At 42.5% G+C, this 24,555-nt stretch overlaps 1 protein-coding gene across 1 annotated transcript in view; it reads right to left on the reverse strand.

The window, feature by feature from the left end:
- Inadl (InaD-like (Drosophila)) overlaps window positions 1–24,555 on the reverse strand; it is a 291,743-nt gene that overhangs the window by 28,126 nt on the left and 239,062 nt on the right. The window contains exons 33-40 of the mRNA XM_013022201.1: window positions 20,348–20,431; window positions 13,305–13,498; window positions 12,050–12,197; window positions 10,264–10,350; window positions 8,552–8,657; window positions 6,390–6,427; window positions 3,172–3,294; window positions 2,296–2,400 (exon numbers count right to left, since the gene is read on the reverse strand). Of these exons, the coding sequence (XP_012877655.1) occupies window positions 2,296–2,400; window positions 3,172–3,294; window positions 6,390–6,427; window positions 8,552–8,657; window positions 10,264–10,350; window positions 12,050–12,197; window positions 13,305–13,498; window positions 20,348–20,431 (885 nt within the window). The remainder of the gene's footprint in view (window positions 1–2,295; window positions 2,401–3,171; window positions 3,295–6,389; window positions 6,428–8,551; window positions 8,658–10,263; window positions 10,351–12,049; window positions 12,198–13,304; window positions 13,499–20,347; window positions 20,432–24,555) is intronic.

Raw genomic sequence — 24,555 nt, forward strand, 5'->3', positions numbered from 1 at the left:
AATAAAGAACTCATTTAAAATTAGGTTAGCAGTAAGCCAGGTGTGATGGCCGATGGCATACATGTAATCCTAAAATCTCAGTGCTAAAAAAGCTGATGGTGAATTCAAGTCTAGTTTGGACTAGATTGCAAGAGCCTGTTTAATAAATTACATAAAGACTAACAGATTAGAGGCAGAACTGATTACTGACTCTTCTTGAGTACTTTTTATTTGAAACCAATCAAAAGCATATTTGTTATTTATTATGAGAAGCTCCCCTACCCCATGTTAATAGTGGCAATTTGGTTGAAATGGAGTGCTAATTCTGCACAGGAGAGCATGAGCTCATTCATTTAAGATACTTTTCAATTTCAATTAATGTTATTCTTTGAAGTTGTATCTTTCTGGGAAGCTGATTTTGGGAATCCAATGGAGGACTTTGTACATGAGTACAGTAAGCTGTCCCTCAGCTCTTTCACTCAAGGCTAGCACTCTACTACTTGAGTCACAGTTCCACTTCCAGATTTTTGCTGATTCACTGGAGATGAGAGTCTCACAGACTTTCCTGCCTGGGCTGGCTTCAAACCATGATCCTTAGACCTCAGCTGCCTGAGTAGGACTGTAGGTGTGAGCCACTAGTGCCTGGATGCTGTAAGCCCAACTTCTGAGCTAAACTCTCATCCCAAATTGTGTCTATTTCTTTTTTTTTTTTTTTTTGGGTCCGGTCATGGGGCCTGAACTCTGGGCCTGGGCGCTGTTCCTCAGCTCTTCAGCTCAAGGCTAGCGCTCTACCACTTGAGCCACAGCGCCACTTCTGGCTTTTTTCTTTTTGCTTATGTGGTGCTGAGGAATCGAACCCAGGGCCTCATGCATGCAAGGCAAGCGCTCTACCACTAAGCCACCTTCCCAGCCCCGTGTCTGTTTATTTCTTTGTGGAGAGATGGAGCTGAACCAATATATCAGCTGTGAAAGGAGCAGCAATATCAGATATCGACAAGAGAAAGCCTCTTTCTAGTCCTACTTTTCTCTGAAGCCATGACCTCTGTGCATGCAGCTGCTCTGAACTGGAGTTGCAATTTCATCCAGAGCCTCTAGGGGCCAGCATAATTCGAAGGACAGGCAAGCCTAGCAAACAGAAAGCTAAAGTTTGTGGGTATTGGGAGGAGAATGTGAAGTAAGTAGGCATGTGAGTTTCCAAAAAACTGGGGGCCAGGAGTTGAAGGAAAGCACAATCTGGCCTGTCCACACAGTGTTTTGGTTTGTGTCTAGTAGAAACTTGAGACTCAGTTAATAAGATTTGGTAAACTCTGGTAAAACCACTGGCAGTGTTATGATTCCCCTGGTACACAATGAAAGCCACACCTGTTTTTGTTTTTAATGGTACTTGGGTTTTGAACTCAGGGCCTTGAACTTGCTACACAGGTGCTCTATCATCTGAGCTATGCCTCCAGGTTATCACTTACCTTTTTAAAATGTCTAATTTTGTCACTCTGAATCTAGACTACTGGGATGTTAAGCACTGTAAATTGTGTCTCCCAAATTAGGGCTATTTCAATATAGACCTCTTATTCTAAAACTAAAATTATCTGAGTGGCTGACTGTGGCTGTTACTCTTTTTACTATAAACCATTTTAGACTACCCCCCTGTAGCAGTATGATTATAACTCTTCATTTTGGGGAGCCACTCATTACTGAAAAGCACTGCCAGTAAGATACCCACTCATACCCAGCAGAGTCTCAGAGACACGTGGAGGGTAGAAGCTGGAGAGGGGAAAAAAAGTACCCTTTGCTTTTCTTCCTGGTCTATCTCTCTGTATCTCTGGACAATACAAGAGGGACCACAGCTGATCAATAATTGTCTGCCATAATTGATGACTACGATGCATTGAGTTTCAGGGTAGGCAATCATTTATGCTAGTGACAAAAAGCACTTTGTATTGTTTTCTTCCTTGAAAGGGACAGGAAGAAACAGTCTTTAGTCCTAAGAAAGGAAATTATTTTCTACCCCTGACAAACTTGGATTTATAAAAGGAACACTGAAAAGTTTAAAAAAAAAAACCTTCTTGATTTATCATGCAAAGCAAAGAGTAATTTTTCTCCCCTTTGATCCTTTCATATAATCATGCTCACTGCCTGTCTGGGTGGCATTAAAGAATTTCTGAATAAAAATAATAATGTCTTGCTTTCAGGTTTCATAATTCACATGAGCCAGCACCCTGCTGGGTAGTGATGCCTGATGCCCAGACTGCTCAATCTCTCCCTCCTGCCACTTATCTACCCCACGCAGCTGCAGCTGGGCTCTGCACACCACAGTACCTGTAGGATAATGCGCCCGTAGGCATTCTTCAACAGATTAACCACATCGGCGTGAGACAGTCCATCCAAAGACTGCCCGTTAATGCTGACAATCCGATCTCCAACCTGGAGGAACAAAGTGGGTGAAAATCACTATCATTAAGAAAAATTAAATTTGAGAAGAATGCTTCAACTTCTTTGTGAAGCTCAATTTCCCAACTGTAGCTTTTGCAAGGATGCTGTGAGTCTACTGTGTGTGCCTGCTTCCAGAAGCATGAGGAATTTTTATGGCTTTTCTCCCATACAGACCAATCAGGGAAGCAAGAAAGGGAGTCAGATTTGATTACAAAAAGGCATAGCAGGTCACTTTTGTGTGTTGGTAATAGTGGTGTTTTATGTAGCCATTCCCCAGGAATAATGAGGTGTACAAATTAGCTGTTCGATAAAGCTCCAACGAGGAAGCCAAATATTTCCTCCGTTTTTCCTCTACCTTAGTTAAAATTGAGGCGCAATAGGGGGAAAAAATCATAAAATGTGTTTTTTTTTGTTTTTGTTTTTTTTTTTTGGTTAGGGGGAAATGCTGAGGTTAATTCTCTCTGAGCTGAAAACCAATTTTGGGCAGAATGAGGTGCTAAAAAGTGTAATAAAGGGTTTTTTTTTTTTTTGCAAAGGAGTTGCATTTTCTTCTTTTATGGAGAAACTTGGATACAAACAGTAACATTTTTATATGTCTAGGGAGCTAAGGAATTTCAGGTATAAAGTTTCTCTTAGGCATTCTGCCCTTAGCATGGGTCGTCCATGGCTTTTGGAAATCTACCTTCAAACAAGGTACCGGATATTGTAAGGTCCTTGTTCTCTCCCCACGTGGGGATTTTCAACCAGTCTCCTCTTACTTACTTTAAGCCTCTGGCTACGTGCAGCTACTCCATTGGCCTGAATCATGGCAATAAATATAGGGATATCTCCTAAGGGACTTCCTTTTCCTCCAGCAATACTGATTCCAAGGGCATCACTGAGCTCCTAAAAAAAAAAAAAGAGAGAGGGAGGGAGAAAATATGATGCTGGCATGTTTGTTCCCTGATTGTTCCCAGGCTGCTGTTGAACAAAATCTCTCCAGTGGCCAGCTACTAGTGGCTCACACCTATCATCTTAGCTACTAAAGAGGCTGAGATTTAAGGATCACAGTTCAAAGCCAACCAAGGACCTTAGAGAGCATCCACCATCGTGAGAGCAACTGAAAATATTCCTGAAGCTGAACCCTGTGTGTGAAGAGACCTGGCTCTAGTTCTGTTGGTAGCATGGGGTTAATATTTTAAAAATTGCTAAAATAACAAACAAGTCCCGGTCTGGCCGGCTGGCATACGCACATGGAACATGTCTCCATGATGGCAATGATGGAGAAGTCCTATCAACATACAGATACCAATTGCCTGACAAGCTGGGGAAATGACAGTGGACGATACATTGCCCAGGGTAGTTTTTCTTTTCTTTGTATTGGTATTGGGGATTGAACTCAGAGCTTTCTGCTCTTGTTTGGCTTTTTCACTCAGGGCTGCTCTACCACTTGAACCATACCTTCACTTCTGGCTTTTTGCTGGCTAATTGGAAATAAGCATCTCATGGACTCTTTTCCACTAGGGCTGGCTTTGAACTGTAATCCTCAGACCCCAGCCCCAGGTGTGAGCTACTGGTACCTGGCTTCATTTGCACTTTTTGAAAACATGGTCATTGTGTGCAAAATGGTAAAAATGTGTCTTAGTACCTAGAAAACCTCTGCTGAGACCACATACAGGAGAACAGGGTTGGTATGAACTGGTGTGTTATTAAAGCCCATGAAAGGAATAGTCTGAAATAACTAGAGACATTATCAAGTATTATTTTTAAAAAAATCTGAAGAACTAAATTATGTCTCCTTACAATTCCTGTGTTGAAACCCAAGTTTGGTCCCATTTGGAGCTCAGGGTTGAAGCTGAAGCCCTAACTACTCTGACTAAACCAGATTTTAAACGAAAAGGAGGACTGGCCCAAGGAAAGATTCTAGAACAATGAAATACACACAGAAAAGGCCACGTGAGGCTACTGTGAAAAGATGGCTGTCTATAAGCCAGGAGAGGGGAAGAGAGCACACTCAGGAAAAATGAAAGCTGCTAGGCCCTTAGCCTGGGACTTTAACCCTCCAGAACAATGAGAAAATAAACTTCTGTTGCTGAAGACACATGGCCTGTGGTATTTTGTCAGGATAGCCCCAGCAAATGAATGCAACCAAGGAAATAAATATAAGCAGCTTTAAACAAAGCTGGCTGAATCCAGAGATGGCTAGGATTATAACAGGGTCATAAAGCTTTTATCACTTTTTGAACCCCCAACTGACAGTCAAAGTGATCCGAATAGAAAACTACTTTTTGTTGTTGGTCGTGGTCGTGGGGCTTGAACTCTGGGCGTGGGTGCTATCCCTCAGCTCTTCAGCTCAAGGCTAGTGCTCTACCACTTGAGCCACAGCACCACTTCTGGTTTTCTGGTGGCTTATTGGAGATAAGAGTCTCATGGACTTTTCCTGACCGGGCTGGCTTTGAACCTGGATCCTCAGATCTCAGCCTCCTGAGTAGCTAGAATTACATGTGTGAGCCACTGGTACCCAGCGAAAACTACTTTCTAATATGGTGAATGCCACTCACACAGGGTGAAAATCAGGGTGTGACAGATTCATGAACTAGAATGTTATTTCACAATCTTTTCAAAAGGGCAATTTAGCAACATGTACAAAAGCTTTTCATAATAAGCATGTTTTCTTTTTCTTTTTTTAAGTCCTGAGACAGAGCCCGGGGCCTCACGTATGCTTGGCAAGTGCTGGGCCTCTCAGCTCCACCCTCATTCCCAAGCATGGTGCTTGATCTCACAGTTGAATTTCAAGGAATTAATCCTGAGAGATTATCCATGATATGGGCAATTGTAGCTATAAGGGTGTTTTGTTATATAATATAGAAATTGAGAAATTCTTCAAGAAGAGGAAGCTGATTAAGAAAATCATAGCCCCATTCACATACAGAATATTCTGGAACCAGTAAAAATCATGCTACAGTCTCAAAAACAAAACAAAACAAACCACTTATTGATGTGGTGAAAAGTTCAGGCTGCCAAGTAAAGAGAATGAGGTACAAGATTATGTCCAATCTATCGTTTATTTTTTGTGCGGATATTGGGACTTGAACTCAGGGCCTGGGTGCTATCTCTGAACATTTTTGCTCAAGGCTAACATTCTAACACTTGAGCTACAGTTCTATTTCTGGCATTTTGGTGATAAGTGAAGATCACTCTCATGGATTTTCCTACCCAGGCTAGCTTCAAACGATTGATGCTCAGATATCAAACTCCTAAGTAATTAGGTGACTGCAGGTATGAGCCATTGGTGCCTGGCATCATTTTTTTGTCTTATACATTTTTAACATTTTCTTTTGGTTAGTATTGGAGTTTGAATGCAGGGCCTCATGCTTCCTCGGCTAGCACTCTGCCAGCTGAACCATGCCTCCAGGCTGGCTTTTTACTAGTTATTTTGGAGGTAAGAGTAGAGTCTGGCAAACTTTTCTACCTGGACTGGCCTTGAACCAAGATCCTCCAGATTTCAACCTCCTGAGTAGTTAGGCTTAGTGTGAGCTACCAGTGTCTGGCTATTTTGTAAGATGTGAACACACACACACACACACACACACACACACACAAATCAGTGGTCATCTATGTGTTTTACACTATTTTTCTTTTTGGCTGGTCATAAGGCTTGAATTCAAGGGCTGGGCACTGTCCCTGAGCTCTTCAGCTCAAGGTTAGTACTCTACCACTTGAGCCACAGCACCACTTCTGGTTTTCTGGTGGTTAATTGGAGTTAAGAGTTTCACGGGCTGGCTTTGAACCATGATCCTTAGATCTCAGCCTCCTGAGTAGCTAGGTGTGAGCCACCAGTGGCAGGCTTTTACTCTATTTTTCTAAGTCTATTTCTGTTATATATTTAATTAGTTGCTTGGAAGAACCCACTAACAATCCGATCATTTGTTGTATGAGGAACAATGCACATTTTGCGCAAATCTAATACAAGCCATAATAAAAATAGCAAAATAACTTACTCTGATTATCTCAACAGTCCTTGGGCCCATATTTGTGCCTATAAAACAAAGTAAAGCCATTAATTTGTTTTCAAATTCAGAGCTAATATATTTAGGGTATCATAGCATCCTATGAGTGTGTTATCACTTTTAGGCCTTTCAGGAGAAGAGAAAAAAAGCAAATGGGCTTCAAACCATGACACGCTAGGGCTTATATTCCTTTTCAAGGTCAGCCCAGCAGTCAAGTCTTCAGGGCCATGCCTCTGTTTCACAGGAGTGCTCTGCTATTGAGATAGACAGGCCATGATTGTTTGGTCTGACAGAAGCTGATGACTGACAGTAGCAGGAGCTGCCTGAGGCAGTGATTCAATGCTCGGAGGATGAGCCATTTGAGTTTCACTGTGCACTTTTCTGTTCTAATCAAAGATAACCCTTCACCCAATGAAAGACTTAAGTCCCTGTCTCTGCCGTGTCCCCTGACTTCTCTCCAGTCACCTGTCATTTAGTAATGTTCTCACTGGAACTTGCTGCCCTGTCTGACACACTCCATTTTTCTGCTTCTCTGTTGATCCTTTTATCTGTGTATTCTTTATTTGTGAATGCGCGCCAGTCCCTATGCTTTTTTGCTCAAGGCTAGCACTCTTACCACTTGAACCACAGCTCCACTTTTGGCTTGTTTTGGGGAGGTAGTTTATTGGCGATAAGAGTCTCATGGAATTTTTTTGCTGGGGCTGGCTGTGAAGTGTGATCCTCAGATTTAAGCCTCTCCGACAGCTAGGATTACAGGCATGAGTCAATGGCACTTGATGATTTGTATATTCCTTTTTTTTTTTGGTAGAGTTTCATGTATCTATATATCATCTATATCTATTTCTATCAGATTAACCCCTTCTGAGACATGTCATTTGCAAATATTTTTGTTTTTTAATTTTTTTATTTCACAAACACCTTTTAATCTTCACAATGGTGATCTGTATATTCTTATTCTTTTTTTTTTTATTGTCAGGGTGATGTACAGAGGTGATCTATATATTCTCTTTTTTTTTTCTTTTTTGGGTCCGGATGTGGGGCCTGAACTCTGGGCTTGGGCGCTGTCCCCCAGCTCTTCAGCTCAAGGCTAGCGCTCTACCACTTGAGCCACAGCGCCACTTCTGGCTTTTTTCTTTTTGCTTATGTGGTGCTGAGGAATCGAACCCAGGGCCTCTGGCATGCAAGGCAAGTGCTCTACCACTGAGCCACCTTCCCAGCTCCCATTCTATATATTCTTAAAGGCACATTTCAAAGGACTTAGGGGAGTGCCAGGAGTGGATGGCTCATGCCTGTAATCCTAGCTACTCAGGAGGCTGAGATCTAAGGATCGAGGTTCAAAGCCAGCCAGGGCAGGAAAGTCCATCCAAGAGACTCTTTTTTAAAAAAAAATTATCTTTAAGTAGTTGTGCAAAGAAGTTCCCATTCTACAAAACAGTATATGAGTACAAAGTATCTGACAACATTGTCACCCATCTCCATCCAAGAGACTCTTATCTCCAATTAACCACCAGAAAACTGTTAGTGGTGCTGTGGCTCAAGTGGTAGAGCACTAACCTTGAGCTGAAGAGCTGAGGGGCAGTGCCCAGGCCCAGAGGTCAATCAAGCCCCATGACAGACAAAAAAAAGACTTAGAGGATTGAATCCAAGGTCTTGTGTAGCTATGTAAGCACTCCACTCTACCACTGAACTATAGAACTATATCCCAGCTCCCCCCTAGCAATGGGGTTAGAATTCAAGGTCTCATACTGCTCAGCTGGTGTTCTACCACTTAAGCCATGCTTCTAGTCAGATTTTTTTATAGTAATTTTGGAGGTTGAGACTTGCAGTCTTTTCTGTCTAGGCTAGGTTCAAACCATGATTCTCTAGATCTCAGCCTCCTGAGTCATAAGGACTATGGGCATGAGTCACCAGTGCTTGGCCTCTAGTCCTTTTTTACTTTTATTTTTGAGACAAGTGTCTTGTTAGGTTGCCCAGGTTGACCTCCAGATTGCAATCCTCATGAGCCAGCCTCCAGATTAGCTGGAATTTCAAGCATGTGCCACTATGTCTGGCTTTAAAACAGTTTAATTGAAGAGGACAAGACTGATTTTTGAAAGCAGGAATATTAAATCTGGGTAAGAAGATGGTTTTTCTGAGTCTTTTTGGTGTGATACCTGGAGTTTTCTGGGAGGGATCTGAAGTTCTTTTAGTGCCCACCAGGCTTTGCAGGCCAGCGATGACAGGAGCCAAGGAAGGCCGACAAGTGCTGTGTGGATGCCCCTGAAACAAAGACCCAGTGCTCACTTGCTTGCAGACAAATTTGTACTTATGTTCGTGGCAGTTGTGGGAGCCACCATAATCTAACAGGAACCGCAGAGGTCAAGAAAGAAAAATGAAATGACCAACTCATTCCCTTCCGTTCCACCCAAGTCTCACCTGCACACCTTTCCTTTGCTTTCTCTATAATATATACTTTGAGACTAGAGTTCAATAGAACCCTGTTTGAGCTGGTATGTGTGTGTGTGTTTGCTCCAGTACTAGAGCTTGAACTCAGGACCTTGTTCTCTTGCCTGGATTTTTCACTCAAGCCTGTCTGTCACTACTTCTGTAGCCCACAGCTCTACTTCTGGCGTTTTGCTGATTAACTGCAGATAAAGAGTCTCATAGACTTTCCTGACCAGGCTGGCTTGGATTAAACTGCAATCCTCAGATCTCAGCTTCATACGATTACAGGCATGAGTCACCAGCACCTATTGAAGCTGTAATAAGTTACCATATACTCAATGGCTTAAAATAAGCATATATTTATAGTGTCACAATTATAGGTCAAAAGTCTGTCAAGGAGCTATGAGGATAATAGTCTGAAGCCGACCCAGACAGGAAAATCCATGAGAGTCTGATCTCCAATTAATCACCAAATAGCTAGAAGTGCAGCTGTGGCTCAAGTCATAGGATGCTGGCCACTAGTGAAGAGCTCAGGGACAGGGTCTGGGCCCTGAGTTCAATTCCCAGGGAGTATGCATGTGCATGCACACGCACACGTGCATGCGCACGCATGCATGCACGCGCGCGTGCACACACACACACACACACACACAAAGTCTATCATGGGTCTTTCTGGATTCAAATCAAGACCTTAGCAGACTGCACTCCTCCCATGATCTTAGGGAAGAATGTACGTCCTTGTCTCAAGTCACATTTTTTTAACCTCAAAACAATGGCCTGCCATAACCTACCAAGAAGGCCTGGGCATCCCACACAAGTTTCTATATTTGCCACATGGGTTAAACACATAGTCTACCATTTTGTTTGTGTCAGCCATTATAATGGAAAGAAATACAGTGAAAAATAGCACTTACATCACCAGCCTTGCAAAGAAACATAACAGGTTTGCTACTCCACAGAATGTCACCCCCCCCCATGACCTCTCTCCCATAGGAGAAAGCCACCCACTTCCTTCTGCTAGGCATGCATCACTAGGGCCTTCAGCACGTGTGAATGGCTATTCACAAGTTAACTTTACAGCAATATTTAATCGAATGAATAGAACAATGTCGTGCTAATGAGGGTCAAATTGCCACCAGATGTTGTCCCCTTTTTCTTTCTTTCTTTTTTGTTTAAAGCAAACACAGCTGTGTACATATGTGCATAGGCAATACAGAACAAATAGCAGGAGAGAAAAGTGGCCCTAGGGGGAAAAAAGTGGCCCTAGAAAAATCTAGGGATTAATGAATTTCCATTCCACCCTTCACTATAATTTCAAACACATGAAAACACACTGCAGTTGGGTGAATACGCTGCATATTAAGACATAATTTCATTTGTAAAATGAGGTGCTTTCTCCCCCAGAGGGAGTGATTGAGCAAAGCTGAGAAACCATGAACACCTGACTGTTTTGCGATGTCTTCCTTGAGGAGGTCCAGGAACCTGCTCGGAGTCTCCCGATCTCCAGCTGCACAAGCCCCTGGGCACACTTGGGAAGACAAAAAGAACAGAGGTGAGCTGGGCACTGGTGGCTCACGCCTGTAATCCTAGCTACTCAGGAGGCGAGGATCTGAGGATCCAAGTTTGAAGCCAGCTTAGGCAGGAAAGTCTGTGAGGCTCTTATATTCAAATACCCAGCAAAAGCCAGAAGTGGAGCTGTGATTCAAGTGGTAGAGTGCAACCTTGTGGGTCCTGAGTTCAAACCTCAGTACTGGCACAAAGAAAAAGAAAAGAAAAGAGAACAGAGAGGAAATGCACTTATAGGCAGGCTCTAAGATACCAAGGAAGAACCTCTCCTTGTCTCTGCAGGATGCCATGGTGGTTTCCGTCATCCAAACATCAAACACAATAACACAAACTTGTTGGGTGCCCATGGCTCACACCTGTAATCCTATTCAGGAGGCTGAGATCTGAGGATCATGATTCTAAGCCAGCCCAGGCAGAAAAGTTTGCGAAACCCTTATCGCCAATAAATTACCAAAGAAGCTGTAAGTGGCTCAAGTGGTAGCGTGCTAGCCGTGAGCAAAAAAAGAAAAGCTCAGGGACAGCACCCAGGCCCTGAGTTCAAGCCCCAGGACTGGCAAAACAAAACAAAACAAAACAAAAAACCCCATGCCCCACAAATGTAGAAGCACAACAGTATGTATCTCAGGACTTAAAAAAAAAAATGTCTAACATCACCTTGCTCCTCTTCTTCTTCGCTTTTGATGAAACCATTTACAAAGAGTGATATGATTAAGAAAGTAAGAAAAAAGCTGAAGACAGAAGTCAAACACAGAGATAATTTACAAATACAGGTCCTCTGTTTAGTGGTGATAGCTGACTATAGCAAGAAATCAAAGTTTTTTGTGTGCAGTGCTGGTACTTGAATTCTGGGACTCTTGCTTTTAGCTGGCAATTTTGCTGAAGGCTAACACTCCCACTTGAGCCACAGCTTCATTTCTGGCTTTTTGCTGGTAAATTAGAGATAAGAGTCTCATGGAACTTTTCTGCCTGATCTGGCTTCAAACTGTAAACCTCAGATCTCAGCCTCCTGAGTAACTAGGATTACAGGTGTGAGCCATGAGTGCTGGCTAAGAAATCAGAAATTCCCAATGCAATTCCCCTGTCTTTGCACAAGCTCCACACTTATCTATGGGTCCACGTGGCAGACCCCTTGGAAGGCACTCTCGATCCTCAGCATCTTTCCAAGGTCACTGAATGCCACTGTCAGGCACTGAAAGTTCTAGCACAGCTTTGGGACTTCCGGTGGATCATACTGCTTTTCAATTTCCATTTGCAAAATGGAGAACTTGGTCCAGATAATCCTTAATGCTTGCCTTACAAGAAAGGGGAGACTGGATTGGAGGAATCTCCCACCACATGGCTCCTGACAGGGTCTACAGCAGGAGGGAGAGCTCCAGGCTCCACTTTGGCCACTGTACGAGGTGCATGGTGCATTTAGAAGACAATTGTGGAGAGATGGGATTCTCACAAGCATGAAAACCTAGCTTGGAAAGCTCAAAGCTGGTTCTTTACATTTTTTCAAGATAATGGAGCCTTCTTTTAAAGCAATTTCTGGTCATTTGAAATTATCAAAGATTGGATTTCAAGACTAGAGAGAGGCCTGTATGCACCACATTTGACAATCCAGGTGGGTTTGGGTAGTGCTGTGTGGGTTTGGGGTGGGAGCAGCTGTGGGGTCTCACCTTGAGGACAGTGGCCACCGTCTCCTGTGAGGCATTTCTCATGTTCTCCCCATTCACCGACAGGATCTGATCTCCCCGAATCAGCCTCCCATCCAGGTCTGCAGCCCCGCCTTTCACAATGTCAGAAATAAACACTCCACTTCCGGTCCTGAGAAAACCATAAAGCAGTCAGGGATTGGCACAGCCAAGTTTTTCTAAATTAAAACCTGAGATCACTCACTCTCTGCATGAAATCCTGAAACTTACCAAAGGCCCTATGAAATTTACCTCTCCATTCTTTCTTGCCTTGATTATTTTTTAAGTCTTAATTGAATGCCTTTCATGAATTTCAAGGGGATAAAACTGCACACTTTGAAAGCTGCCTTCTTACCTCAGTTCTCATGTCCTCAGCCCCTTGAGGCCACCTGCTACCTGATTTTCTGTTTCTACATGAGCATAGTCCACCACACATAGTACATAAACTAAACCACATTCCTTTACTCCACCTTTTTTCCCTTCCTTCCTTTCCTTCCTTCCTTCTTCCCTTTCCTTCCTTCCTTCCTTCTCTCCCCCCCTCTCTTTTTTTCTTTCTTTTTTCTTTTGTGCTGGTACTGGGATTGACCTCAAGCCTGGGCACTGTGCCTGAGCTCTTTTGCTTAAGGCTAGTGCTCTACTACTTGAGCCACAGCTCCATTTCTGGCTTTTGTGGCTGATTGTAAATAATGTCTTACAGATTTTTCTTGCTGGGACTGGCTTTGAATGGTGATCCTCAGATCTTAGCCTCCTGAGTAGCTGGGATTAATGGTGCCTTGATATTAGTTCTTTCTTGGATATGATTATCTTCATTAGCCTCTGCCAGCCTTAGATCTAGATATTTCAAATGGAGCAAAATCTTGCTAGCTGTTTGTACTTCAGAAGGAAACATAATATTCTGGGTTGACAGAACTTGTGATTATGTCTTAATTTTTTTGAGACAGGGCTCATGATGTAGCCCAGGCTGGTCTCAAACTCACACACTCAAAATGATTCTGCTGCTAGAAAAGGCCCCCTTACCCCGAGCACCCAGCCAAATAGCTAGGATTACAGTTGTGCATGGTGATCCCATGCTATCTTGATTTGATGAGTATTATAAAAGTATGGTTCAGAAATAGAATCATCTGTCACACATCTTAGTTGTAGAAATCCCAGCATTAGTGTTCAACAGGCTTTATCTTTAGCTCTAGTGTGCATGAGTTCACCATAGAGAAAGCGGATCCTGAGTTGAAGCATGCCTTACCGTTTCCCAACGATGCTCAGGCCTAGTCCTCGGCCAGTCTTCTTCTGCAGATCCACATGGAAGATATCCAAGTTCTCCTCGTCCCGGTAGTGGGCCTCATCCCTGAAAACCACCAGCTGCACCTTCTGCGGAGTCTGTCTCAGGGCAGTGATGGCCTCCTCGTGGCTGGAGCACCGCAGGTCAACCCCATTCACCTGTAACAGGGATACCCACCGGGGGTGGCTGCTTTGATCCAACCAGGGAGAATCCTCTTGACATTTCCCATCATGCCCCAAGCACACAGTTGTATGAGTGGCTTCAAATAGTAAGGAGAAGGCCCCTACATATCCCAAGCTCATGTAAATGTGGACTGTGGGTTAGAGCAATCGACACAGCTGTGGACTTTCCATAGAGTCCGTGAAGGAGAGAAAGAGGGAGAAAACTAATTTATTTAATTGAGGTTAAAGGGAAACAAAAGATGATGTCCATCAATATATTTAAAACCACTTTGCTTATTAGATTCCACCCCCCCCCCACCTCCATACTGGAGTTTGAACTCATAACTTGGGCTTGTTTGGTTTTTTTGATTGCTTGCTTGGTTGCTCTAGCACTTGAGCCACACCTCCAGTCTGGTATTTTTCTGGTTAATTGAATATTAAGTCTTGACACACTTTTATCATCCAGATCCTCAGCAATGATTGTCTAGGTCTCAGCATCCCGAGTAGTTAGGATTACAGGTGTGAGCCCCTAGTCCTGGCTGACATCCTCACTCTTAAAGCTCACATCACAACCACTTCAGAATGGAAATGTCAAAGATGGTGCTCTCCCCCTTGAATCTGGATCTAAGTAATAAGCATAGCAAGGATCTCCCACAATAGATATAGCAAAAGCACTAAGAACTGCCACAGGACTGCCCTGCAACACTCCTGAGCCTCAGTTACATGGAGATCATAGCAAACCTACTTGTTTATTTATTGGCTGTAATGGAGTCTGAACTCAGGGACTTGTATTTCCTAAGCAGGCAGGCACTCTATCCCTGAGCTACACCTCTTGTCCTCTTTATGTGTGTGTGTGTGTGTGTGTGTGTACGCATGTGTGCGTGCGCACATGCACACACACACATACAGGCACACGTGCGCACGTATGTATATGTCAGTCTTGGGGCTTGATCTCACAAACTTATCCTTTTTTACTTTGATTATTTTTGAGGTAAGGTCTCATCTTTATACCCCAGGCCACCCTGAATCATGATCCTCCTGATCTCCATCTCTCATATAAGCGGGATTACAGGCATGAGCCACTACACCTGACTTTTATCTTTTACTTAAATATTTCTGAAGTACCTCTGTGAAACCCTTTGTATTTTTTTAAAGAAAATTTAAAGGTACTCATTACATGACTTATGTAACTCTAACCCCTCTCTGTATATCACCTTTACATTAAAAAGAACAAAAAAAGCTTTTTTTATTAGAAAATACTAATTGGCGCTGGGAAGGTGTCTCAGTGGTAGAGTGCTTGCCTTGCATGCATGAGTTTGATTCCTCAGCACCACATAAGCAAAAAGAAAAAAGCCGGAAGTGGCGCTGTGGTTCAAGTGGTAGAGTGCTAGCCTTGAGCTAAGAGCTGAGGGACAGTGCCCAGACCCAGAGTTCAGACCCCATGACCGACCAAAGAAAAAAGAAGAAAATACTAATTGTACAAAATAATAGGTGTTATTGTGACATTTTCATATGTACATATAAATAATGTATACCTGATCTCTGAGTCTGGCATAGTTCACTAACACAACAATCTCAATTCCATCCATTTTCCTACAACAGGCCGGCAACCTACCCCGATGGTGTCATTCTTCTTCGTGCTAAATAGAACTCCATTGTGTGTACATCACAGTTTCTCTATATGAGCCGCATGCTGATGAGCCTTGGTTGATTCCAAAACTTGGCCATTGTGAACAGTGCTGCATTAAACATATCTGTACAGGTATCTCTAGTGTATCCTTTGGGTTCTGCTGTAGTATCCAGGACTGGTGTAGTAGGATCATATGGTTTTACTTTTAGTATTCTGAATACCCATCATACAGATTTCTAGAGTGGCTGCATTAATTTCCATGATCACTAATGGTGGCAGCTCCTCCTCATCTTGGCTAGCTTTAAAAAAAAAACTATGACAACTGTCATTCTGATTGAGGTGAAACAGAATCTCAATGTAGTTTTGATCTGTATTTCCAAATGGCTTTCTTGGCCATTTGGACTTTTTCTATCTGCCTATCTGTTCACTTGCCCACTTATTTATTGGATTACTTGTTCTTTGTCTTATTTTTTGAGTTCTTTATATATTCTAAATATTAATCCTCTTTTGGATGAACAGCTGCAAAGACTCTCTCCCATTCTATAGGCTCTTTGCCCAAGTAATCATTTCCTTTGGTGTGAAGAAGCTTTTTAATTTGATGCAATCCCATTTGTCAATTCCTGAGTTCTTGGAGTCCTATTCAGAAAATAATTTCCTACTTACAAGAAATGTTTGGAGTGTTTCCTCTAGTAGTTTCACACATTCAGATTTTAAACTAAGATTTTTGGTCCATTATGAATTGATTTTATACAGTGTAGGAGTTTGTCTTCTTACATGTAGATCTCTAATTCCTAACACAATTTCTTTTCTTCCTTTTTCCCCCTTTGTTTACGTGGTGGTACTAGGCCTTGAACTTAAGGTCTAAGCACTGTCCCTTAGCTTTTTCACTCAAGGCTGGTTCTCTACTACTAGAGCCATAGTTCCACTTCTGGTTTCTTGGTGGTTAACTGCAGATGAAAGTTTCCCAGACTTTTCCTGCCCTGGATCCTCAGACGTAGCCGCCTGAGCTAGGATTCCAGGAGGGAGCCGCCAGCACCTGGCTCCAGCACTCCTTCTTGAAGAGGCTTTCTTTTCTCCAGTGTAAGTTTTAGGCCCTTTTGTTGACGGAGCTGTGGCCGTGTGGGTTATTTCTGTGGTCTCTATTCCATTGATCTACATGTATGTTTTTCTGCCAGTATCACACTGCTTTTGTTACTATTGATTTGTCATTTATGGATATTTACTCATTTAATCTTTAGACAAAATCCCTGAAGTAGACACTGCTATCATTACTATTGATAGATGGGGAGACTAAGTCACATGGAGGCTAAGGAAATGGCCAGGGTCACAGGCAGCAGATGGAGGGACCAGGCTTTGAACCCAGATACTCTTTACATTCTTAGGCCCAGAACATGAAACCTCATAATGTACTTTACTTTTGTTTTTGGTGCCAGTCCTGGGGCTTGAACTCAGGGCTTATGCTCTGTTCTTGAGCTTTTATGATCAAGGCTAGTGTTCTACTACTTTAGTCACAATTCCACTTCTGACTTTTGTTTTTGTTTTGTAGTTAATTGGAGATAAGAGTCTCACAGACTTTCCTGGCTGGACTAGCTTCAAACTGTGATCCTCAGATCTGGGCCTCCTGGGTAGCTAGGAGGATTACGGGTGCAAGCCAGCAAGGGTTTGGGGTAATGGCACCATCCAGGGCTACCTCCTCTCTGCAGGAAAACTAGAGAACAAAGAGGGAAACCAAGTTTCTAGAAAATGCGTTCTGAGCTGATTATTCCCTTGTGCTCCAATAGGTGGCACAGGAGACCACTACTGTTATTCAATTAAAAACACAAAGGTTTCTCCATGGAAGGAAGGTGAATTTTCTAAGCCTTGAAATATCTTCTGAAAGGCCTTAATTAAAAACTTTTAATTAAAAGCAGTGTCATTAAACTCTAGTATTTCTGCTACACTCCAGCAGGAAGGCGTCAGCTCAGAAGCAGGCAGTTTCGGGTCCATTTCCGACGGCCCCTTTGCTGTGGGGGGCATCACTGCGTGCACAGATCCTGAGGAACGTGGGATTGCGGGGGGCGGGGGCCGCTAGAACCCGGGGCAGGGTAGCTCTCAAGTACTTCTGTACAGAAACACTACGTGTGTTCTCTAGAACACTGGTTACAGAACAAGAGGGGGGGATGCAGGGCTCCCATGATGGGCTTGGGGGAAGTGGGCAAACCACTGCTTTAGGAGAAGAGAATAAAACTAGGTCTACAATGCTTGCATTGACACCCACATAGAAGGCAGTAAGGGTGGCGGGAGTGGTAAGATCAGGTGGAAAGCCGACAGTGAGAAGGAAGACATTGTGTATATTCACCATAGTCTTAATTCTTGACATGATCCACTATCTGACTCTCTGGACAGGACCTGGCTTGCTCCCATTTTTAACACAAGGCACGATGAAACCATGAGCTAGGAGAATGCAGAGGATTCTTGGAAGGCAGACAAGCCATTGTTTGCTGAGCTTAGTCTGACATCAGTTCAGGCCACAGGCTGATGAACTAGAGCACATCCAGGTGAAGTGACCATAGCACCTTACTTAGCTAAAAGCACATGACTCAAGGAACCGGCAAGATGTTTCTTAAGCGGTAGATGACACACACTCTCCTGTGTAAGAGAAGAGCTTGGACTAGCCATCTTTGAGAAATACAAACCATCCACTCAGTCTGGAAAAGGGCATTCTGTGGCATACCAGGAAACGGCTGACCTCAGCTTTCTAATGCTCCTTCCATGAAGCATGAGCAAGCCTCCCCATGCTAGCCTTTACCTAGGGTTCACCTGTTTGGGAACATACTCACAGAAGACAGCAGCCAGGGTAGAGGGGTGAGCCTTCCACTAGATGTGTGCAGATACTGGTATGTGAACTCAGAGCTTGGCTGCTGTCACTTAGCTTTTTTGCACAAGGCTGGTACTCTACCACTTGAGCCATAGCTCCACTTCTGGCTTTTTGGTGATTAATTGGAATAGGAATTTCATGGACTTTCCTGCCCCAGCTGGCCTCAAACTGTGATCCTTAGATCTCAGTCTTCTACTTAGGGGATTATAGGATTGAGCTCCCAGCCCCAGTTTGTTTATTTATTTTACTGCAGTATAATTGGCATAAAATAAGCCATATATATTTCAAATATACAGTTTAGTAGGTTTTGACATCTGCCTTTATACATTGAAGCCCTTTGATTTCAAGTGACCATTCAGGATAATTTATGGACTTAACAATTTATATAAGAACCAAGGCATATTTGCATCTGCACTATTTGGGGAGCGTGGCGGTGGGGGTAAGGCCAGGGGCCTGAACTCAGGGCCTTGCATTTTCATCATTCAGGTTATTTTTTGCTTGGCTGGTACTCTGTCACTTGAGCTATGCCTTCAGTCCAGACATTTTGCTGGTTAATTGGAGATGAAGTCTTGGTGGTCTTTTCTGCCTGGGCTGGTTTTGAACCATGATCCTCAGATCTCAGCCTACTGAGTAGCTGGGATTACAGAAATGAGCCATTGATGCTTGGCTGCATTTATCCTATTTTAAAAATATTTAACTTATTTATCTTCAGAGACCAATTATGATAACAGTAATAAGAAAACCTAGGAAGGATAAAACAAAATCCAAACATTCCCCCAAACTGCTAACCACTACAAACCATACCACCATTCCCAAAGGGGCTTTGCTTATTTCTCAACCTTCACCCCTGTACCTCAGTGAATGTGCTGGGGAGCACTTCTGTCCACTGACCAAACACACCAAAGGCCTGCACAGAAACCTTAGGACATGACCTGCAAATGTGCAACCTGTGTGGCCTCTCCTTTTAATGTCTTTTTGCTTATGTTTGCGGCCCCTAATTAAATCTCTGTTTTCATCATGGGAGAACAAAATGAACCAAGGGGAAGAATAAAATTCTCTGACATCATCCAAAATGGGCTATATTCAATCTGAAAGGCAAAAAACAAAACAAAACAAAACGTACATGCCCACCATAAAATCAAACTCTTCCATTAAATGTATCCAATGGAAGAAGCAAATGTTGCTGAAAGGCTTCATACCACTGAAAAAGCCCTTTAGTTTCTCCTAGTAGATGTCTAGCACTGATTAGCTTCCTGTCTCCTGCATCCATCTGTATCTTCCTGTGTCCATTCCTGTCTCTACACTTGGTAATGACTTAGCTAAATGAGAATCTCTGCAACCTATAAGTCCAGGTAAGTATTCCAGTGTTGTTTTGTTTTTGTTTTGTCTTGGTCCTGGGGCTTGAACTCAGGGCCTAGGCACTGTCCCTGAGCTTTTCTTTTTGTTCAAAGCTCTCTCTACCACTAGAGCCAAAGCTCCATTTGCAGCTCTTTTGGTAGTTGATTGGAAATAAGAGTCTTATGGACTTTCTTGACCAGGCTGGCTTTGAACTGTAATCCTCAGATCTCAGCCTCCTGAGTAGCTAGGATTAAGCTACCAGCACTCAGCGCACTTCTGGGGTTAATCAACATACACCAACTAAATTCATCCATACATTCATCAACATCATAAACATCAAAATTCTGGTGGCAGGATGCAGACTTTCCTCTGACATAAAGGTTAGGATTTAGAAAATACTTAACATGCAGTAAAGTCTTGTAAGATATCAAGTGTATATGTTTATGTATAGGTATCTGTATTTTCTAAAAACAAGGTCTTATTATTTAGCCCAAAATGGCCTTTAACTTGAAATCTCCCTGACTCAGCCTTCTGAGTGGTTGGATTACAGGTGTATACCATCATGCCTGGCTATGTATGCATGTGTTTTTAGGAGGGAATTCAGTAAGGTATACTGGAGAAGCCAAAAAAAGATCCAGTTGCAGTATTGTACTTTTTTCTTTGAATTTGTACTTTTTCTTTGAATTAAAAAAGCTCTTGGGACTGGAAGTATAGAGCACCAACTTTGAGTGAAGAAGCTAAGCAAGAATGCAAGGCCCTGAGTTCAAGTTCCAGTATTGGGGAAAACAAAAGTTCTCATAGATGAGGTTGATAATATATCAGTGAGTTGCTCAATGCATTCGTGCGTGCACATGCATGTGTATACACGCACACACACACACACACACACACAGAGAAGATTGTTAAATAAGAGAAATCAGTGCAGGTGCAGCTAAATGGAAGACATATGAATTAGCCTTGTGGACCAGGGTTGGCAAAGCAACTGTGGTTACTAGATGAAATAAAATTTAAAACTACATACCTCTAATATCTGGTCTCCAGCCCATAGCCTTCCATCTCTGGCTGCAGCTCCTTCTTCATAGACTTCATGGATAACTATAGCATCCTGTAAAACAGCGACAATGACAATATAACTCCTATGAATTCTCTATAACCACAAATGCTTTCATAAGCAACCAACCAAGCCATGGGCAGACACCCACACTTTGGTATTAGCCAATGTTTATTTCAGCTCATAAAAAGATAAATGAGATGATTTGTTTTTTTCCTTCCCCTCCACAAATTATACTGACATCAAATACAGTGAAAGCAGGGGTTATACTGTGGGGGAGGGACATACAAAGCAACAAAGAAATAATCTTATAAATGTGTTAGAAACAATTGCATGGAAGAAAAAAAAATTGAATACTTATCTTGGGGTTCATTTCCCTAACATCAACTTATCTGGACCCATTGCAACAATGAGATGTACAAGTCGTTATGTCGAAACGAACTTTACAACTTTGGTGGTGGTGGGAGGGGGAGGAGGATTGGATTGGGTTGGGGGGGGAGGATGGGAAGGGGAAACAAAGGAGGAGGTTATAATGCTTGATAAGAAATGTACTCATTATCTTGCCCATGTAATTGTAACCCCTCTGTACTGTATTTTCACAAAAAAAAAGATAAATGAGACATGCAGTGACATATTAGAAGGGTAATTAAGGGGTAACTTTCCTAAGATTAGTATTTTACTCTTTCAGAACTGGCTTCGTTGGATCACAGCTGTAATCCTGGCATCTGAGCAGGTGAGATCTGAGGATGTGCATCCAAAGCCAATCCCCAGTCAAACACCAAAATGCAGGTGGTGGAGATATGGCTCAAATAGTACAGTGTCAGCCTTGAGTTAAAAACTCAAAGAAGAGTGTAAGGTCCTCAATTCAAGCCCCAATACTAACACACACACACACACACACACACACACACACAAACTGGTTTTACTGAATATTTCATGTTAAATCTCCTGCATGGGTTTCACTGTTAACCTTTGACATGCTGCTGTGTGTGAACCTGAGGTGAGTCCTGTGTCATTCCTATTGACATTTTTATGGTGTATTTTCAAACATAATTTTGGCACACTGGCACCAGAGGACTGACATAGATGTGTTGCCCAGTGAAGGGAATTGTTAGGCCTCATTACTTAGGCAATGAAAGGAAATAACCAGTTGAATGAACAGGCTCTGAAAGATAAAAACAGCATAAGGAAAGAACTAGTCACAGACTCAAGTTTAAGACAGCTGTGGGTTCAAATCCTGCCATCATGTAATCTTGGAAAGATTAACTCCTCTGAATTTACCATTGTAAGTTATTAGGACACTATCTATGGTAGGTAAGCTTTGGTGAAGAAAGTATGTCATGGTTGGTGAATTAAGAACATGTGAAGTAGGGGTGGGGTTTTAGCTCAGCGGAGGTGCACTGGCTTAGCAAATGCAAGGCACTGAGTTCAGTCCTCAGCTCTGCAAAAACAACAACACACAAACATGCACAGATCTTCACATTAATAATTCTAGAACTGTATCATCAAAATAGGATACCCCAATATAAAGGACTGAGGCAACCACAGAGAGCTCTAGACCACACAAAGATGCTGCGTTTCACTCGGCTTTTCCAGTCTGTCTTAGAGACACCTGCCATTCAGCTTACTAAGGATCTCTCCAGACAATCGGCATTCATACAACAAAATCATTACATATTTTGGCGAGACTATCAGAAAATATTCAAGTGAGTTTGTTTGCATTATTTTTCCCTCCTTCAAACTTTGCAACGCCTTGCCTTGGGGGTTCTTTGGGGTGTTATTTATCAACAAGCTACCAGAAGGCACAGGCTCATATTTAATGGAACTGAAGGGTACAGAACAGTTATGTCAAATGGACCCCACTAGGTGACCTGGGAGGGCTGCTGGGAGCAGGAAAGAGCTCTTGAGTGGAGATGGAGATCTATTTCCCCAGGCAGGATCTGGGATCTGCTCTCTCCAGCCTCCTTCATTCCGCACCTGTGGCAAACAGAAGCACAAGATCCTGCATGCAGTGGGTCTAGGTTGATGCCTCTGGGGCAGATGGCACGTATAAAAGATCTTAGCCTGGCATGAAGCAGTGGGACTGGCAGGGATCCTGCAGGCTTTGATGAGGACGGGCCTCCTGGTTGCCACAGTGAACTAAGGACCAAGAACACAACAGTCTTGCCAATGGGGGGGGGGGGGGGGGGCGGGTCGGTTTTGTTAAGAACCCTGAGAGTTAATGAACTCCAGAATGATTGAAATTAAATTTTACCTTAGTCTACAGTCTCAGCATGAAGACTACATGAAGTAAGGATAAAAGTGAGACATTTCTTGCAAAAATAATACCAACAAGATAAAAAGAAGAGTATCCTCTAAAACATTTTATTTATAAAAAGGAAGCCATTCCTTTAGAAATTCTGGAGAAGAGAAGCAACAAAATTAGAGGTGTATAGCCAAAAAACCCACCTGGATTCTAAATACCTTTACAGTACTTTGATTTTTATCAGAATGCAAGTGTGGAAACATTATTTATTATAGCAATTAGACAGGTAGTTTCTGGGACCCAGAAAGGCCTCTTGATTCTAGATCAATTACATTTCAGATTCTGTACCAGTAGACTTTTTTTTTTTTAAAAGATCTTTTGCTTAACTCTGCCTTATGAAATTTGAGACCCAGGGAGAATTTACACTGCTTCAGAGGAAAGACCAAACTGTGTTGGGTTGCAGCTTAAGGCCATTCTAACACATTGACTTGGTCTCATCAAGGGCCATTTGGAACAGGGAGAAACCAAGGCAGGCTCTGGAAACAGCCTAGGTAATGATGCTATCTGCGAAGTGTGGCACCCGAGTACAGTCTCTTCTCTGGGCTGGGGAAAGCCACATACTGAACACAAGTCATGTGTGATTTTTACTGGACATGGTGTTCAGTATAAACTTTTTTTTTAACTCTCAGAACCATTACAAAAGGCAAACAGGATATTTTCCTTCAATCAAATTTAAAGGAAGGAGAAGACCTCATAGAGATTTTATTCAATAAAGGTGGTCTGAATCCTAAATTGATTAAGTCCTTTCTGGTACTCAAGAGGTACCAGACATAAAGGAAAGTTACTGTTCAGAGTCTCAAGAAATGCCAGATTCACTGCTAATCGTCTGGGTTTAGTGTCTCAACCTTTCTGAATGAAAAAAATATCCCTGTAGCACACTGGTGGCTCACACCTGTAATCCTTGCTACCCAGAAGGCTGAGACCTCAGCACAACAGATGAAGGAAAGCCACTATCGGAGATAATGATCTCCAACTAACCAGCAAAAAAGCTGGTAGTGGAGGTGTTGTTGAATGGTAGAGGGCCAGTCTTGACAAGAATAATCTAAGAGACAGTGTCCAGGCCTTGAATTCAAGCCCAGGACTGGAGCAGGTGTGGGTGTGCATGTGTCCGTATATGCACACATGTACACATGCACACTTGAGTGCGTGCGCACACACACACACACACACCTGTATATTTCTTTCTTTTTTGCCTGATACGGCTACAATTTCTCTGAATCTGTGAAAGCACAAGAAAACCTGCATTTAAAAAAAACTGCAAAGCCGTGTGCTGAGTTCTGTAAAGCTGTGATTCTGTAAACTTGCATTAACTGTGGGTGACAAATGTCAGAGTTCAAGAGTTCAAATTAGAAATATGTGTGGTTTAATTGAAAAAAAAAGATCATTTACTTATTTAATGTCAGTACTGGGGCTTGCACTTAGAACCTTGAGCTCTTACTTGGCTTTCTTCCCTCCTCAAAGCTGGCACTCTACCACTTGAGCCACACCTCCACTTGCAGGGTTTTTTTCAAAGGGTAGGAAAAAATAGAAAAAAAAAGTAAGAATAGTAAAAAAAAAAATTGATTGGGCTATTTTAGACATGTATTTAACAAGGCTATTTCTAAAATTTTACTTCTTTATGCTTTTGGAAAAACTGTGATCTGATAAAATAATATTGACCTTTTATCAATTTAAATAAAAAATAGAGAGCTGATTATACACATGGTTCTCATTTCTTTTTTGGATAGCCTCCTAAATTTCAATGCCCTTGAGCTACTAAAGCAAACATGCAGTTGTGGGTGCTTGTCTCCCTCTTCCCTTCCAGTCTGCAAGGGTAAATAACACTGGTCTACTCCAGAATGGCTCTGTACACTCCCTGTCTAATAATACCAGG

Source organism: Dipodomys ordii, unplaced genomic scaffold (assembly GCF_000151885.1).
Source record: "Dipodomys ordii isolate 6190 unplaced genomic scaffold, Dord_2.0 Scaffold61, whole genome shotgun sequence".
Lineage (NCBI taxonomy): Eukaryota > Metazoa > Chordata > Mammalia > Rodentia > Heteromyidae > Dipodomys > Dipodomys ordii.